Below are 17,687 nucleotides of genomic sequence, written 5' to 3'. Positions count from 1 at the left end.
GTTTTCCACCCAATCCGTAACAGTCCTGAAATGCACATAAAGTGTGGTCATGTCAGAAACTGCCCAGTCAGTATTTAGAGATTGCACCCAGCATTTTGAAAGTGAGGATGACCTCTAACCTGAGTGATAAAGATGGAAAGGCCTTTTTCATTCATATTTGGGGTGGAGGGATGGAAACCAATGAAGTATTCATTAAGTAATTGGGACCAAGTAGTGCTTCTGACCTTTTGACCTACACTCAGGCTTCCAGGTATGTGCATTTTTGTGAGTGGTTGGTTTTTGTTTTAATCACTCTGGCACTGGTTCATGAAATTGTTCTACAGGGATTTCATACGGGAATGGACAATATATTCACTAAGTTGCCCATCTTCCTTCTGCTTCTGTGTACTAGGTAAAAAACTTCAAGCAGTTATAATAATAGATCTGTTCCTTCTGTTTGCGCAGTTTTCTGTTCTTCATTCCACTTTGCCCAAGAGTGAAATAAGAAGCTGCTGTAAAATCAATACATTTAAATCTCCCGTCTCGTAAACACTCACAGAGAGATGGTACCTTGTTTTCTGCTGGTGTCAATGGACAAAACTCCTCTGAAGTGAGGCTGCAGCATTTGTGTATATTGCATTCAGCCCATAAAGACTGTGCACCACATTTTGCTGTCAGATGTGTGTGGCAGATCTTCGGTCTGACAGCCTAGCCTCCTTAAGGATTAGCTCTGGCTCCCATTGAAGTCAATGAGTGTCTTACCATGGATTTCAGAGTGGATTGGGTCAGGCCTCAATGCATGGAACTTCAGCTGGAGTCACTTGAGTCCTGCAGAGGGGAGATAATAGGGCCCCGATAGTTGAGTGCATGTGAGAAGATCAGAATACTGGAGCTGAGGTCTTTTATGCACATTTAAGGGCTAATTGTTAAATGATAGTGTTAAGTGTTTCAAACTGGCTTAAATGTATGTTATAGTAGTACCTGCTATTATTGGCTATACAAAAGCTGTGCAATAGAGACTTTCACAGAATGGAGTGCACAGTGCTATCATATCATCTAGCCAAGCCAGTGCAGGACTATTACCTACAGTATATTCTGTACTGTCTTGAAACTGTATCTTTATCCAGTCTAGTTTTAAATGTACCAATCAATGGGGAATCCATATAATAATAATAAATGGAGATATACCTATCTCATAGAACTGGAAGGCATCCTGAAAGGTCATTGAGTCCAGCCCCCTGCCTTCACTAGCAGGGCCAAGTACTGATTTTGCCCCAGATCCCTAAGTGGCCACCTCAAAGATTGAACTCACAACGCTGGGTTTAGCAGGCCAGTGCTCCAACCACTGAGCTATCCCTCCCCCCATAGAGCTCACTGACAGAAATTTTTTCCTGCTATTCAGTTTACATTTTTCCATTCTTACTTTCATTTCATTGTTGCTAATGATACCCCTTGTTTACCATCCAAAGCATTTAACCTTGGTCAGTGGCACTTGCTCCCTTTGGATACTTGTACAAAATTAACCTGCCTCAATCTCTTTAGTTTTTGTTAAAGCAAACCATAGATAGTTCTTTTAATCAATCTTTCCTCAGAAATGGGTGTGTGTATTTTGTCTGATAAAACATAATGAGTGTGTATCTGCATATTTATATGCATATAAATATAGCAAGCGGAAAAATAGTACACAAAATACTAGGATGGATTTCCTCATGGTTCCTTTAACGTGATAGCTTTGGCAAGACACATTCAGCAGAATCAGTGTTCTACTGTATTTGTTTCTAGAGTAGTTTAATGATGTAGCCAAATAAATATTGATAGATTGAAGCATGACAAACCCGTTAAAATATTGCATATGTTTTCACTGATCAGATTCAATTATAACCCAGGAAGCCTGAGTTTGAGCTAATTCACACATTCTTGAAATATGTATCAGACTTGGAACATAGTTCCCACTGCCAGATGTCAAAATATGCGCAAATTATGCATGCCAGCTGTGCATGACCTAGATTACCTTTACGACAAAACTAAGCTATCTAGCACCAGAATGCAAGAGACTGTTAAAGCAGGTAACTTGTGAACCTCTAAAGATTCAGCAGCTCACTTCAGGTAGGATAAAGTCCAAAAGTTCAGACACCTCAGTCTGAACCTTTAGAGTCAATAACTAAAAAATCTGGCAATAACAGGCTAACTCCTGAGATTTCTGGCATTTGTGCTTCCAGTCATGTGAAAAGTACTGGAGTAAACAGCTATTCTCTTGATATTTTGGTGTTTCAGAGGCAGAAATGATAGTTTCATGTTATATTATCCTTTAAAAAGAACTTAAAGATTTGGTTTATGTTTAGTTTTAGGACAAAGATTCACAGGGGGTGGGGGGTGAGTTTTGTTGGAACCAATTTGTCCATAAAGTCTTGTACGCAGTCCCATTTCTAGCCTCTGTTAAGGAACTTTTATGAGGAGCATAATCTGCACTACACTAGGCAGTGTTTGAAACCATGGGTTACAAAAATGTGTTCGTTAGGGAAGAGGTTCGAATATGGTTCAGACTTAATCATTCAGGAGCCTTGTGAACACTGTCCCCAAAAGTGTTGTGTGGAAGTGAAAGCTCACAGCTCTATATTAGAGTGCATATGGCTGCTTCTACAGTGTGACAGGAATAGATTCTTCTGTCCTGTACCAAAACATAAATTCATGGGAGGCAAGAAGGAATCTAGGCTTTAGGTCTTGCGGAGCTATACCCGGTCCATTCTGAAGAGAGGCAGAAATAACTAAATATAATGCGCTGTGATCCTCTGCCACTAATAAATAAATAAAAGGGCCCAATTTTTAGAGGTGCTGTGACCCCTCAGGTCCCATTGTTAGAGTTGAGCGTGCACAGCACCCACTAAGAAGTCCTCACAACCTCTCAGTCCTACACCAGTGAACCCAAGTGCCAATACCAGTATGGCAGACTCCCACTTTCTGCTCATTCAAATTCTTCCAAAAGACCCGCTGACTCCCATAGAGCCCACACAGATCATGCCCTTTGTAAGCCATCATGGTAGTACAGCTAAGAAGACTGAGTGAGAGAGGGGGATCGTAGCTTCCCATCCAGTGTGTACTTAGGCATTAAATTAAAATGGTGTGATTCTTCCAAGGTGCCGAACACATTGTGTGGTATAGGGGCGTCGTTTTATTTGTTGGGAGCCATGTAATTTTATTTTAAACATTACTAGAAATATTTAGTTTACAGAAATGGTTGGCCAGCTCTTACTAATTGTTTCTTTTATTGCCATATTATGGGTGTGACTCCCACTACTCAGTCATACAGATTCTTTTATGTATCTTAGGAGACCATGATTAAGACCAAGCAAAATAATCACAGTTATTAATTATGGTCATTTTACTAGTGAAGAAAGAAAGCATTAAATAAAATAACACAAATGAGAGAACACAAATAATAATACTGATACTTCTATAATGATCTCTCCTATATTATATCTTTCTATGGAGGTCTTTTAGTAGATATTACACCTTTTAGAATGGATTCCCTTGGCGGTGGTGGGGTGCTTTTTGTTTTTTGGTAAGTTAAGACCAAAATATATTATTATTCTGAATTCAGTTTTAGTATCTTATTAGCTACTTAACGATGTGGATAAACAGGCTAAAAATATGTGTTTAAGGGCAAGTGAATCCTGTCTAGTTATTAATGATAACTGAGCAGTTTGTAGTTGGGCAAAGTTACAATCTTAACTAAATCATCTGAAATCAAAGGAAATATTTAAATTATTTAATTAAAAGAAGCTGTCTTAAAGCAGGCCAATTACAAATATTAAGAATCCTAAGTGTAATTAAATCCCACTATTTCTCTGTTTACCAATGTTTATCCCATCTCCTCTCCAGCAATACATGGCCTAACCAGCTGGTGATTATCAGGAGAAACTGTTAATATTTTAAATTACAGTGGCGTTTAAGTATCCCAATAAAATCATTATATAAATTTAAATCTAATCCCTTTTTGGTGTTTTAGTTAACTTCTCTCACCTGTCCATGTTGAAGTTTGGGGAGGTCTGCCTTGGGTTGGTTTCTTGAGACTTCTCTGTTTTTCTTAATTATCCATGGCAGCTTGCAAGTAGAGATTCACAGGATAAGTTGTGTAGTGCTTGCTGTCTAAGCAGAACAGCAGGGGGTGTGTGTCTGAGAGGTGCTCACTTTGGACTCTTTTATATGCATTTTCCAATTTTTAGGAAATTTACAAGAAAACACACAGGTTTGTTTAGTTTCAAAGTTGGTTGCTGTCACCTTTTCATTGGCTTGATGCCTTCAGGGTTGGCTTAGCTGACACTTTCAGTTCCTGAATATACAATCTGTTTAATGAATATGCAACATTTCTTTCGTTGCCTTTGTTCTTCTTGTGGACAAAAGCATCAGATAACTTTCAAAGCTAGTTTTAACTGTTTCTTTTTATTTGATCCATCCTCTGAGATATTCTTTCAACTTTATTAGAGTTTGACAGAAAATGAAATTCTGTTTTGATAAAGTCCAAACACTCCTGTTCTTTATATAAAAGATTTCAGTTCTCCAAACAGTCTTTTAAAATTAAATAACTCTTAGAAAGTTTTTTTACAGCTTAGATAATATAAAAAATTGTTGATTCTTGTCATAGTTTTAGAAGAGATTATTCTTGTCTTCTGGAGTTGGATGAGGGTTTGCTTGCACACTGCCAGTAAATAATTAGCATCCTATTAATATAAATATTCTATACTTAAATGACTTCTTATATTAGTACACATTTATAGCATCAAATTACCTTGCTATATATATATATTAAACATCTTACTATTCCTACATTTAGATATCTTTGCAAACATACATCTCCAAAGCTATTTGTCATTTCAACATTTAAGAAATAACAAAAGTTTAAAACATCTCGGACAATGTTTTTCTCTAAAGGTTTTAAGAACACAAATAAGTTTTCTTACAAGAGGGTGGAGGTTGGTAGAACCCACAGTACCTAGATATATTGCTCGGATACACCCTACATTCCAATCATATTCAGGTTTCTTCCTAAAACATGGTTAACATGGTTTGTCATCTTGATGTTTGCTTATCCTTGGGAGATAGGAGTAGAAATCTTCCTGAATTTCTTTGATTAGCTTTAACATTTTGTAACATAACTAGCTAAACATGTGTATTGTTATATTTCCAAGCATCCTGGCTATAACGTTCTTGTAACTGTATCTTAATGTTCAATAAATACGTAAACAAGTTTAAGAACGTAAGAACAGCCATACTGGGTCAGACCAAAGATCCATCTAGCCAAGTATCCTGTCTTATGATGGTGACCAATGCCAGGTGCCTCAGAGGGAATGAACAGAACAGGTTATCAAGTGATACACCTCGTCACCCATTCCAAGGTTCTGGCAAACAGAGGCTAAGGATACCATCCCTGTCCATCCTGACTAATGGACATTGATGGACCTATCCTCCATTAAAGTTTGTAATGACCTAATAAAAAATAAGTTGCTATAATATAATTAATATCATTTTTACATTAATACCAAGATCTCTCCCCTACAACATGTATGCTGCCTTTGAAGCCAGTGCACCACCCAAGGTTGGAAAAAGTTGATTGTAGTCCATGTCTCTTTGACGCACAGTGCTTTTGAGCCGCTAAAGTATAGATTACATGCAAGATAAGACTCCCCTCCTTTCCCCCACCCCGGGTAATCAGCCTTTGGAATTCTGTGCCCCACAGGATATCAGTAGTTTCCACATGGCTCAGATTTTAGAAGAGGTATGGTTTGAGAGAGACTTGGCCCTGGAGTGAAAGGGGCATGATTTTTAAGAGAAAAAAAGGAATTGTCACTGGGTTGTGTAGGTGATGAGATTCCCTTATGGTACCACATAATGGGTAGCAATAAGGAGAACTGCTGTCAGAGGTGAAAGTAAGCCGGTGCGGTCCGGTATGGCATACCGGCAAGAGCCAGTACACTGTGCTGGACCGCATCGACTTCCACGGTGGGGATTGAAAGGGCTCTGGGCTGCCGTGGCCCTTTAAATCCTGGCCGCGGCTCCGGCGGCTGGGCTGGGGCCGGGATTTGAAGGGCTCAGAGCTCCACGCGGCTGTGGGCAGCCCTGAGCCCTTTAAATCCTGGCTGCGGCTGAGATTTAAAGGGCTCAGAGTTCCCCACCGCTGTGGGCAGCCCTGAGCCCCTTAAATCCCAGCCACAGCTCCGGCGGCAGGGCTGGGGCGAGGATTTAAAGGGCTCAGAGCTCCCCGCAGCTGCGGGCAGCCCAGAGCTTTTTGAATCCCGGCCACGGCTCTGGCGGGCAGGCTGGGGCCAGGATTTAAAGGGCTCCGGGCTTCCCTCAGTGGCAGGAGCTCTGGGCCCTTTAAATCCCTGTCCCAGCCCCGCAAAGTTTGGGGTTCCCCCTGGCAGCCAGAGCCCTGGGCCCTTTAATTTGCCCCTGAGCCCCGGGGGGCTCCCAGCCACCTCTGCAGCTAGGAGCCCCTGGTTGATTTAAAGGCTCTGGGTCTCCCAGCCACAGCTGGTTCCCAAGGGCTTTTAAATCTTGAGAGGCCATGCCTCTTCTGGATGAGGCCATGCCCCCTCAGGACTCCGGCAGTACTGGTAAGTCCTGTAAGTTACTTTCACCCCTGATTGCTGTTGATACCCAGAGCACTGAGGTAGGGGATGTTGCAGAGAGCTGGTATAAACCATGAGAAATGAGGCCCAAAGGTGTGTGAAGCAAGTAGAGACAGGCACAGTGGGAATTGCTACAGACTAGCGCAGAGATGGTCAGATATCTAGCCAGTTCCACTAACAACAGGGACAAATTCCGTTACATTAGAACAGATGAAGATGCCTGGTCACCCTAATCCAAGAGTTCAACTGCAGTATTGCCAACCCAAGCATTCAAATATTATGAGTCAGACCCCCCCACTCAAAAAATTCATGAGATTATCTTAAAAATAGAGGTTTTTTACAATAATAAGTTTGGGGTCCTTTTTATTTACCTGAGTATTTGTAGCCGTTAGGAGTCACTTTCAAATTTTTCTCTGCAACCGAGAGTTAAACATTTATTTTTTAAAATGAAATCTGAGATTTTTTTAGGTAGTCGCATGTATCCAGGAGCTTGGGCTTTCAGAAAAACACAAAACACTGAGCCTTGGCAACCCTGCAAATGGGATTACATGATTCAGGGTGATTCCTGCTTATATGTACAGGGATGAAGTCATTGCCACAGTTAGAATTGAGAAAGTATTTTCCTCTTCTTTGTACTGGCAGGGACCTTGGAGTAGTTCTACCTCTTCCTAGAGCAATAAACAGAGATCATCTGTCAAGCTCCCTCCCAAAATTTCCTGTCATTTACTGATTGACCCTAACCTCATGCTTCTGTGCAATTCCTTCTTGGAAACAGGTTTATTAATAGTGATGTGAGTTACATGGGAATGCCGTGGATTTTCAGGACTTGCCTAGGGGAAATAAAATCAATCCTGGTCCATATTGTTGAATCTCTTTCGGAAAGAACAAAGAATGGTAAAAATGCTGGACTTCAGAGTGGAAATGTGACAACTCTGGCTGTGGATAACATATCCTTGAATTATTTTACAATTTTACTCAGTGTGGTTATGAAATCAGCCTGAACATGCACATTAGCTAAAACAGTGCCATACAGTAGTGCATGATTTGTAGCTTATGCACTTATAACCATACAAATAGGCATAAAAACATTTCTTCTCCCAGGTTTAAATATTTTAAAACTTCTGTCACAGCTGTGAAATCCACAGGCTGAATAAAAAGTTAATTTGCTTGTAGTTTATCTAAAAAAAAAACATTCACAGTCTGCCAGGATAAGCTTACATCTTCATGGTGATAATAAACATATTAGATTCTTTCCATATACTTTTGGACCATGGAATGATGAATCTGAACTACAAACCAAGAATTAGAATCAGCAAAAAAGTGGCAGAGACTGATAGAGAAGCCAAGTATTGATTTATTGCTTAATGTCAGAGATTTTAATCAAAGGTTAAAGGGTTGTGAAAATGTGCAGTGCCACATTCTGAAATCTCAGCAGTTCAGCATCTTCACAAGCTCTGGGGCTTTTGCCCAAGTGACTTGTCTATTTGTCAGCTACAGAGAGGTTCACTTAAATTACTGCCTTACATAAGGTTTAAGTATCTTCATAGAACAGATATACTTTGCATGTAGAGAGCATACACTAATGAGAATGTATTGAAATAGCTGATGGAATTGAAGAGTAAATTATAACCCTTCAATGGAATATTTGTACCATTCTCTAGAGAATTATGTCCTTGCTATATAATTCTATAGGATTGTTGTTTAAAAAGAAACCAAACAAAAACACCTATCGAAAATATCTCATTCTCAGTTAAATTCTATAATTTTAGAATATTTCTATAGAACCCTATTAAATTAAATTTTCATAGAAGCCTGTTGATTTCATCCCTGTTAGTATCTATAGGAGTTGAAATGTGATAGTATATTACTAGTATTATGCATGAGAGGCAAGGTGAGCGAAATAAGATCTTTTATTGGAGCAATTTCTGATGATGAAAGAGACATGCTTTTGTGCTTACACGGAGCTCTTCTTCATTATTATGCCTTTTAATATACCCTATTACACTGATTAATAAAGATTGCCATGCATCATTTCACGTCAGTGCTCGTTTACTGCACAGACATCTTAAACAAATGTTTGACAAAGGAGGGGAGGTGTTAAAAGATTAAACTGACTGTGTTGCTCGTCAAGCATAGACATTGATAGTCTCTGCCATATTTGTAGGCAGACCATCTCCACTTTGAAAGCTACAGTAATAAGTTTTCTGTTTCCAGAACATACCTACCGTGCCAGGTAACTTGAGCTATGCTTAGTCTGAGCCATGCTTGGCTTGTACAACAGTGTGTTAACAGTAACGTAGTCTCTTTCGTAACCGCAAGGAGGGGAGGGGTTTGCCATATTACAAGTTCATTACTTTCTGTATGCACTGTAAATAAAATACATGCACTAAAAAAAACCCCAAAACCCACATTCAAATGACTTTAAGTTTGTGACACAAAGCAGGAACAGCAAATATTCAATAAGGGGGGACTCTCCTGTCCTTAAACCTACTCTGAGATGTATTAATTTAAGTTTGACAGACGAGGAAGTGCTAACTCTATCCATCCCCCACCACTAGCCCTCTCTCCGTTCAAGCCGTAGATACAAATCAACAGAAACAAATAAATCCCAAGCATAGGCTGGCGTGCATAACCACATGTATTTCACTAGAAGTCCCACAAACTCATCCAAAGGCAGAACTTGGCCCAGTGCATGTTAATTTCCTTTGCATTTCTTTGTGGTGGCTAAAAAGAAAGTGTCTCTTTCTAGAAGCGTTTGAGGATTGATATGATGAGCTTCAATGCCTCTCTCAGACACTGTGTGGTCATTTGCGTTGTGGTTTACAGTGTTTACATGCCTTTCCAGACTGAGATAAGTTAAATATATATGTATTTAAGGGTTTTAAAAAGACAAAATAAGGTCCTGATCCAGAATCCATTAAATTCAATGGGAACTTTCCATTGACTTCCATTAGCTTTAAATCAAGCCCTTAGCAGCCATCTGAGTTTGTTGGATGTTACATATTTAGAGAATTTTTGAAGTGCTTGCAGTGCCAGTGTTGTAAGGAAAGATTTTTTAAGCAAGGTTTAGACTTTAAGGACTCAATTCTGCCTCCAGACTACCCCTTAAGGTCAGCAGGAGATCTTCATGGATATAGGTCAGACCAAAATTGTGTCCCGTGTTGGCAAACCTAATCAGAATCTTTATGAAAGTAATGATGGTGCCTCAGCTGTCATGACTTTTCAAAGTTTAAGTAATTTTAACCCATTTACATTTGCCACTAAATACAGTTTGAGTATTTTAAGGATTATTTTGCCCAATTTAAGTCTGTAAAGTGAAGCTAGCTATTTAAAGTGTTAAACTTCTCCTGTCTTAAAAATATATAATTTAAAATAACCCATTTGATTATTTTTTAAAATAAAAAAATGTCTCCACCCTGAATCCTTTGTAGGATAATACTTAGCTTCAAAGACAGAAAAATCCTGTCCACTCCTCCTTTTTTGTCCAGGATCCCAGATGCAGTGGAATTTATGCAGCCACATTTGGGAAGGGAGGATACAGGATTTGTGGCGCCTAGCAGTGTATCCAGAATCTAGCTTTATGGGGTTGGTTTCCTCTTCTGGAAGGATCAGCATGCCATTCTGGAGCGTGAGGATGCTGCAGGACCACCTGCACAAGGAGCATTCCTTACACTGTGCAACCTGGGCGTAGCTATCCCTGCCTGCCTGCACAGAATTCTCCAGACTTGAGGCAAGGCAGAAGAAGGATGTAGCCCTAGTAATGTATTTCATGGGTCAACTCTAGATCCCCTGCAGAGAGGGGTTTTGGAATGAAAACACTGGCAAAGCCATCATGACACCAGTGAATTGGTCACAATTGTTTATTATTATATTTATTTTTCGTTTGTCTTTTGGCATCACCTAAGCGCTCAGTCAAGGACCAGCACCCCATTACACTAGGCGCTGTTCGCACACTTATTTAAAAGACATCCCCGCCCCACAGAGTTTACAATCTAAAGTTAAATTCTGTTACAGTTTTTAAGTCTCTTTCTGCTTCCTGTTGCCAAGGTGTATGTTTGACATTGTATTCTTAACGTGTTTCAATTGATCACAGGAGGGCTGTGTCCTGGGTCCAGTGATCCCTGTATGGAGAAGCCGTGTCCTGGGGACATGCAGTGTGTGGGGTACGAAGCTAGTCGAAGACCATTCATCTGCCAGTGCCCACCAGGGAAGCTTGGAGAATGTTCAGGTGCAGATTCCATCAAAAGAGTAACCAGGAAATACTTAAAATTGTAATTTTTATATAAGTGCTGTCAATGTATCATAATACGGAGAATTGCTATTGAAGTCAATGGGAGTTGTGTATGCACAACACCTCTCAGAATCTGGTCTCACTCCGTTTACTTAAGAGTGTTGTAAGAAATGCTGGTTGTGCAAACCTGGTGCTGTATGTATACCTGATTCTGCATCTACAAACAAAACTCTCATTGACCTGAATCTGATCAGGATGGTGCCCCAAATCAGTAAAACATGGGACTTTTGAGAAGACAGTTCTTTCTAGAGAACTGTTATCACTGGATAGTGCCCTGCTAGCGGCAAAACACTTTGGGATCCTTTAGGAGACATATGATATTAATTCAAGGTTTTACTTGTTATTAACATTCATTACGTTTGTAATTTTTGTGATAAAAATACCATGCTGTCTTGAAAAGAACGTTTCAGGAACCTTGTACGTTTTATTCAGCTTATGTTAACTACCAAGGTACTAGGGTCTTGACGCAAAGTCAAGCAGACCATTTCCATTGACTTCAATGGGCTTTCAGTAGGACTCAGAGTGAGAAATATCCTGATGCTAACAGAGGGTACAAATTCACCAGCACATTCTGATTTCTGGTGCTCTGCTAGAGCTAAATCCTTCTCACCTTACACCTGCCAATAGTTCCAAGGAAGTCAATAAGGCTTCTTGTCTGAGAATGGTGAGTTGGATTTTCCCCCTTATATGAAATTATTCTCCCCAAATCCTGTGGTGTGTGGTTTGCAATGGAGACACATTTTTAATCAGTCAAAGGTGAGTTTTATTTTAAAGTTTCTTCTTTGTTAGCTACCTATTTTCTCTTATTAACTTCATTTGCAATATATATCTTCTCAAAACGCTTATTTCAGGGCACACTTCCCTTAGCTTTGCTGGGAATAGTTACATCAAATACCGGGTTTCTGAAAATAGCAAGAAAGAAGAATTCAAGCTGGCTCTGCGTCTGCGAACCTTGCAAAGCAATGGGATTATAATGTACACCAGAGCAAATCCCTGTATAATTCTGAAGGTAATTGAAATGTTATCTTTCCCACACTTATTTTCCTGATTATATGTTTTCTCATTGGCTCTTGCTTTGGGGAATGTTGTTCTGATTTCAGCTGAGAGTTGAGAAGATGAAGATTGATCTGTTTCATGGTAACAGGGAAAAGCAGCAATTTCAACAAAAACAACAAACAAAAAAGCAGCTTGATATGCATTGCAGTAGTAGTGTTCTTTGAATATGGACCATTGGGTGCTGTATCTTATATGACCATTGTATGTGACTAGGTGCAAGAGTTGATCTACTTGAGATGTAAGACCTGGCCATTCAGATGATTGTGTATTCTAAACCACACTTGTTTTTCCTTTGCATCTGTGTGATTGGAAAATGTGCCTTCGTACTGCTGAATTTCAAAAACAACATTCTTTTTTTAAAAAAAAAAGCTTCTCTGCTTGTATGAGGTGGCTTATCGAATCTGTGAGTTATGATTGTTCTTCTAGGCGGCGGGGGGTAGGTGGAGACTCCTGTTATATTGAATGAAGTCTCTGTGACTTGACTCTTTGATGAACAGCCTAAAAAGTGGTTCTATGGAAGGCCATCTTTAGCCCATTTCAGGCTTAGACTCGTAAGCCACTTGTGAAAATGGGATTTGGCTCCTAAATCTCTTAAGCACCTTTGAAAAATTGACGCTATCTGTAAAATGGGTGTTGTGAGGATAAATGCATTAAAGATTGTGAGCCACTCAAACACTATAGTAATGCCGGTCATATGCATATCTGAGATTGATAGACTAGACAGAGGTCTCTAAATGTGAGACTGTTATTCAGAAGATTTGAGTATTGCTTTCAATTAAGTTAAATCTGGCAAGATATTTCAAAGAAGGGGATCATGGATTGATCCCGCAGTGTGCAGAGCTCTCTGGCCCTATCCAACAAAGCACTGACCCTTTTTCTTATTCTCAGGCACATGAAGTCGTTGAGACTATACACATGCGAAGTTTTAAGCACATGCTTAGGTGCTTTGCTGGATCAGAGCCAGAGGGCTCAGCACTTCACAGAATCAAACCCTAAATGAGGGTAGAAAATGGACCAATATTGATGCTACCAATTTAGGGCTTTGTGTGAAACTCTCTTGAGGCCAGAAGATATATTTAGGGCATATTGTACCATTGGTTTGGAAATAAGCTTTCATCACCACCACGGATATCTACTGAAAAATTGATAGCACAATATGGTCTTTAATGTTTAAATGACCAGCTTAATTTTGGAAGCTCATATGTTTATGATAACTCGGGGGATGGAAATGCTTCATAATTGTAACACAGGGTTCTTCTTCACTGAATAATCAATTTAGTTGAATAAACTGCATGTCTACCATCCTGTTCAAAGCTTTTAGTTATAGTACTTTGATATAATAGGGGTGTTTTTATTTTGCTGTTTCAAATGAAGCAATTTATCCATTGATTTAGAGGGGTCAGCCATTCTAAAAGTAAATTCTTTCAGATGTATGCTTCCTGATTTTAAGCTGTTGGAGCAAAATGAGATGTCATTCATTGCCTTTTCCCTAGGAATGATTACACATGCAAAGAACTGCATCATGCGTTCCTTTCTCTCGTGTAACATCTATCAGTGAAAAGTAATAAGGTTAACCAAGATTAGGCCCTTTTGGATGAGAATCCTCATTTAAGTCCCACTGGTTTTATAAAATCAAAGAGATTGAAAAATAAAGACTGACTTTCCTGTCATGCAATAAACATAACTGTTGAATAGTATACGGCGATCTTATATTTTTTAGTCTAGGCAGTCAATGTGAAACTTTGCATAGCTTAGTTAAGTGAATTTTACACATTTTAATGTATTACTACATCACGGTATGCAGGATAAGATTGAAGCATGGGTGTGATCCCAGGTGTTGCTAGAGTTGAAGCAAGTAATATTTCAGTATTAAATATACCATTTTACAGACATGAGCCTGAAATGTAATCCCACTAACAAAATATTTCCCTAGATAGATCAGGAGGCATCATGTTGTATCCATGGTATGTGATTGCAGATGGACTATGGAAGCCTCAGGTGATGTCAGAAGAACCATTTGATCATTTTATTACCTGTGTTGATGAACTGATCCAAGTCCCTCTGCCAGGCTAATATTTTAATGTAATTTACAATATTCATTTTGCTCATTGAATGAAACAATTGAAACATACCAAATTGCATCACCTTTTAGAAGCACCTCTCTGCCTATGTCACGTATTTCATGAGTTTTATATATTTGTATGCTAGGGCACATACATGTGTCCAAATAGAGTAACTCCTCACTTAACGTTGTAGTTATGTTCCTGAAAAATGCGATTTTAAGCGAAACAGTGTTAAGCGAATCCAATTTCCACATAAGAATTAATGTACATGAGGGGGTTAGGTTCTAGGGAATTTTTTTTCGCCAGACAAAAGACTATATTATATATGTACCGACACACACAGTATAAGTTTTAAACAAACAATTTAATACTGGTACACGATGATGATTGTGAAGCTTGGTTGAGGTGGAGGAGTCAGAAGGTGGAAGAGGGTGGGATATTTCCCAGGGAGTGCCTTACTGTTAAATGATGAACTAGCAATTGTCTGAGCCCTCAAGAGTTAACTCTCACACTCTACAAGGCAGCAGGAATGGAGGGAGGGGAGACAGCATCGCAGACAGAGACACATACTGTGTTGTGAGAGAGAGAGATGCGCATTTTCCTTTTAAGTACACTGCCTTGTTAATTAGATAAGCAGCTTGCTGAGACAGCTGCTGGGAAGCTCCCTCTGTCCTGAGCCCTGTCGTGTGCCCCCCTGCTCTATAGAAGATGGGATGAGCGGGGTGCAGGAGCAGGGGGGAGGGGAACACCTTGACATTAGCTCCCCTCTTCCTCCTCTCCCCCCCACAGCAAGCAGGAGGCAGAGGGCAGGAGCAGCACATGGCAGTGGGGGAGGGACAGCTGCAATTGCTAGCCTGTTGGGCAGCTGCTGCACAGGGAACTTATGGGATAGGGGAGCTAATAGGGGGGCTGCCGGTCCACCCTGGTTCCAAGCCACCACCAGCTAGCTGCAACGGGCTGCTCTTTCTGCAAGCAGTGGACAAAGCAGGCAGCTGCCAAACAACATTAGAAAGGAGCATTGCACAACTTTAAACAAGCCTGTTCCCTAATTGATCAGCAACGTAACAACGAAACAATGTTAACTGGGACAACTTTAAGTGAGGAGTTACTTTATATATTTATGTTACAGCCCATGCAGCTGTAAGGAGAGAGTCCATAAGGAAAGATGTGTTCTGAAGTAGGAAGCACTCAGCTGTTCAGGAATTACCAGTTTAAAGAAACACTGGCTGCCCTGCAGTGAATCTATAGCATCATTCTTTAATTTGATCAGAGCGGGTCTCCACTGAGGTGCCACGGACTGTACTACCACAGGATGGGGCAGTTTACACCTCGCTGTATGTGCAAAAATAGTACCGGAGGCTCTGTTCTGAGCTGAAGTCCCAGACCAGCAAACCGTTAGCCATTCAATTTAGGTCCAAAGACGTAAAAGCTATTTGCATGGGAATCTGCAGAACCTGACTTAAGCATCAGCTTTTAATTCTATGCGTCTGATGAAGTGGGCTGAAGCCCACAAAAGCTTATGCTCAAATAAATTTGGTAGTCTCTAAGGTGCCACAAGCACTTCTGTTCTTTTTGCGGATGCAGACTAACACGGCTGCTACTCTGAAACCAGCTTTTAATTCGATTTTCATAACATTTGCTAGCATTTACCACCTTCAGACAAAATTTTAGCTTTGTTTCCCATATCTCTCAATGCACTACCAAAAATTAGATTGTATCTTGACAGCCTGCCCTAAGGAAGGGGCAGCACCTTGCTGCACTACCCCAGAGGAAGACCAGAGGTGAATTGTGACTTAATGAGCAACAATTTCGCCTTTACTCAGTGCCTGCTCTGGGAGAAGCAATAACTTGCTTTGCCTGTTTTTGTGGAGCAGTTTATTCCTCCCTGTGTGTCTGTCCAGCTTCTGTAGCCAGCAAGTAGGTTGGGTGGGACCAGGCCTCCTCCTACTCTCAGCCCCCCTCACTCTCTTACTCATATCATGTAGCTCCTGCTTTGCGTACTGCAGCTGAAGTCACAGTTTGAGCAGGACACCTTGCTTCCCTTGTAGACCATGTTAAGGGCTGTAACTGTCTGTGTGTTTGTCTTTCTTAAGTACTTTATGGTCCCCATCCCTGTTGTATCTGAGCAACTCACAATCTTTAATGTATTTAATGTTGGGCTATATCCCCATTTCCCAGATTGAAAACTGAGGCACCAAGGTCACACAGGAAATCTGTAGCAGAGCAGGGACATAACATAAGAACAATCATACAAGGTCATACCAATGGTCCAGCTAGCCCAGTATCCTGTCTTCTGACAGTGACCAATGCCAAGTGCCCCAGCGGGAATGAACAGAACAGGTCATCATCAAGTGATCCATCTCTTGTCATCCATTCCCAGCTCCTGGCAGCTAGAGATTTAGGACACCCAGAGCATGCGGCTGCATCCCTGATCATCTTGGCTAATAGCCATTGATGGACCTGCCCTCTATCAACGTATTTAATTCTTTTTTAATCCAGTTGTACTTTTGGCCTTCACAACATCCTCTGATAGTGAGTTCCTAGTGATTGTGCATTGTGTGAAGTAGTTATTTCTTCTGTTTGTTTTAATTTCATTGGGTGACCCCTGGTTCTTATGTTATGTTCAGGGATAAATAATACTTCCTTATTCTCTCTCTTCACACCATTCATGATTTTATAGACCTCTATCACATCCCCCCTTAGTTGTCTCTTTTCCAAGCTGAAAAGTCCCATTCTTTTTAATCTCTCCTCATATAGAAGCTGTTCCCTATCCCTAATCCCCTCTTATCTCAGGACAGCTTACTTTGCTTAAAAGCCTTTGGTGAGGGACCTTGTCAAAGGTTTTGTGGAAGTCCAAGTAATTATATCCACTAGATCCCTCTTGTCCACAAGTTTTCTGACCTTCTCAAAGAATTCTAATAGATTGGCGAGGCATGATTTATCTTTACGAAAGATGTATTGTCTCTTCCCCAACAAATTGTGTTCATCTGTGTGTCTGATAATTCTGTCCTTTCAAACAGTTTCTCTGGTACTGAAGTTATCCTTACCGGCCTCTAATTGCCAGGATCGCCCCTGGAGTGTTGTTTAAAAATTGGCATCATATTAGTTATCCTCCAGTCATCTGGTACAGAGGCTGATATAAGTGACAGGTTACATGCCGCAGTCCGCAATTCTGCAATATTATATCTGAGTTCCTTCAGAACTCTTCGGTGAATACTGTCTGGTCCTGGTAACTTATAACTGTTTAAGTTATCAGTTTGTTACCGGTAACATAAATGCAAGTCTCCCAAGTCCTAGGTTAGAGCTGTAACCCCTGGACAATCCTTGCTCTCTTGAATTTCATGTGTTTTTCATTTAATGAAATTAACATGAGATTTCAGAGCATACAGAGGAGCTGTAATGTTTAATAAACATATGAATGGAGAAGATGAAACAGATGACAAAGAAAGGAAAGAGAAGATAAAGCTACAAGAGAAGATATGTAAAGCATTTTTAAACTCAAGATCCTTTAAAATATTGTCTCCAAGATAAAAACTGTGTCATGTTTGTCCCAAGAGTGTGTGTACGGTGCTGTATTTAGATGGATAATTGGAAAAACATGTTACGTGGATACCGGTAAAAGGCATGTCAATAATGGACCTTTCAGGGTATAATGAGCCTTATGGGAGTTTT

General features: G+C 40.2%; 1 protein-coding gene across 8 annotated transcripts in view; it reads left to right on the top strand.

The window, feature by feature from the left end:
• FAT3 (FAT atypical cadherin 3) overlaps positions 1–17,687 on the top strand; it is a 607,093-nt gene that overhangs the window by 551,724 nt on the left and 37,682 nt on the right. For 7 of the 8 annotated variants that reach the window (XM_050940215.1, XM_050940199.1, XM_050940207.1 and 4 more), the window contains 2 exons: positions 10,699–10,833; positions 11,748–11,905. In XM_050940215.1, coding sequence (XP_050796172.1) covers positions 10,699–10,833; positions 11,748–11,905 — 293 coding nt within the window. The remainder of the gene's footprint in view (positions 1–10,698; positions 10,834–11,747; positions 11,906–17,687) is intronic. The other variant, XM_050940224.1, reaches the window with a different exon arrangement.

The sequence above is a fragment of the Gopherus flavomarginatus genome, chromosome 1 (assembly GCF_025201925.1).
Source record: "Gopherus flavomarginatus isolate rGopFla2 chromosome 1, rGopFla2.mat.asm, whole genome shotgun sequence".
Classification (NCBI taxonomy): domain Eukaryota; kingdom Metazoa; phylum Chordata; order Testudines; family Testudinidae; genus Gopherus; species Gopherus flavomarginatus.
This window is presented reverse-complemented; position numbering and strand designations above follow the sequence as displayed.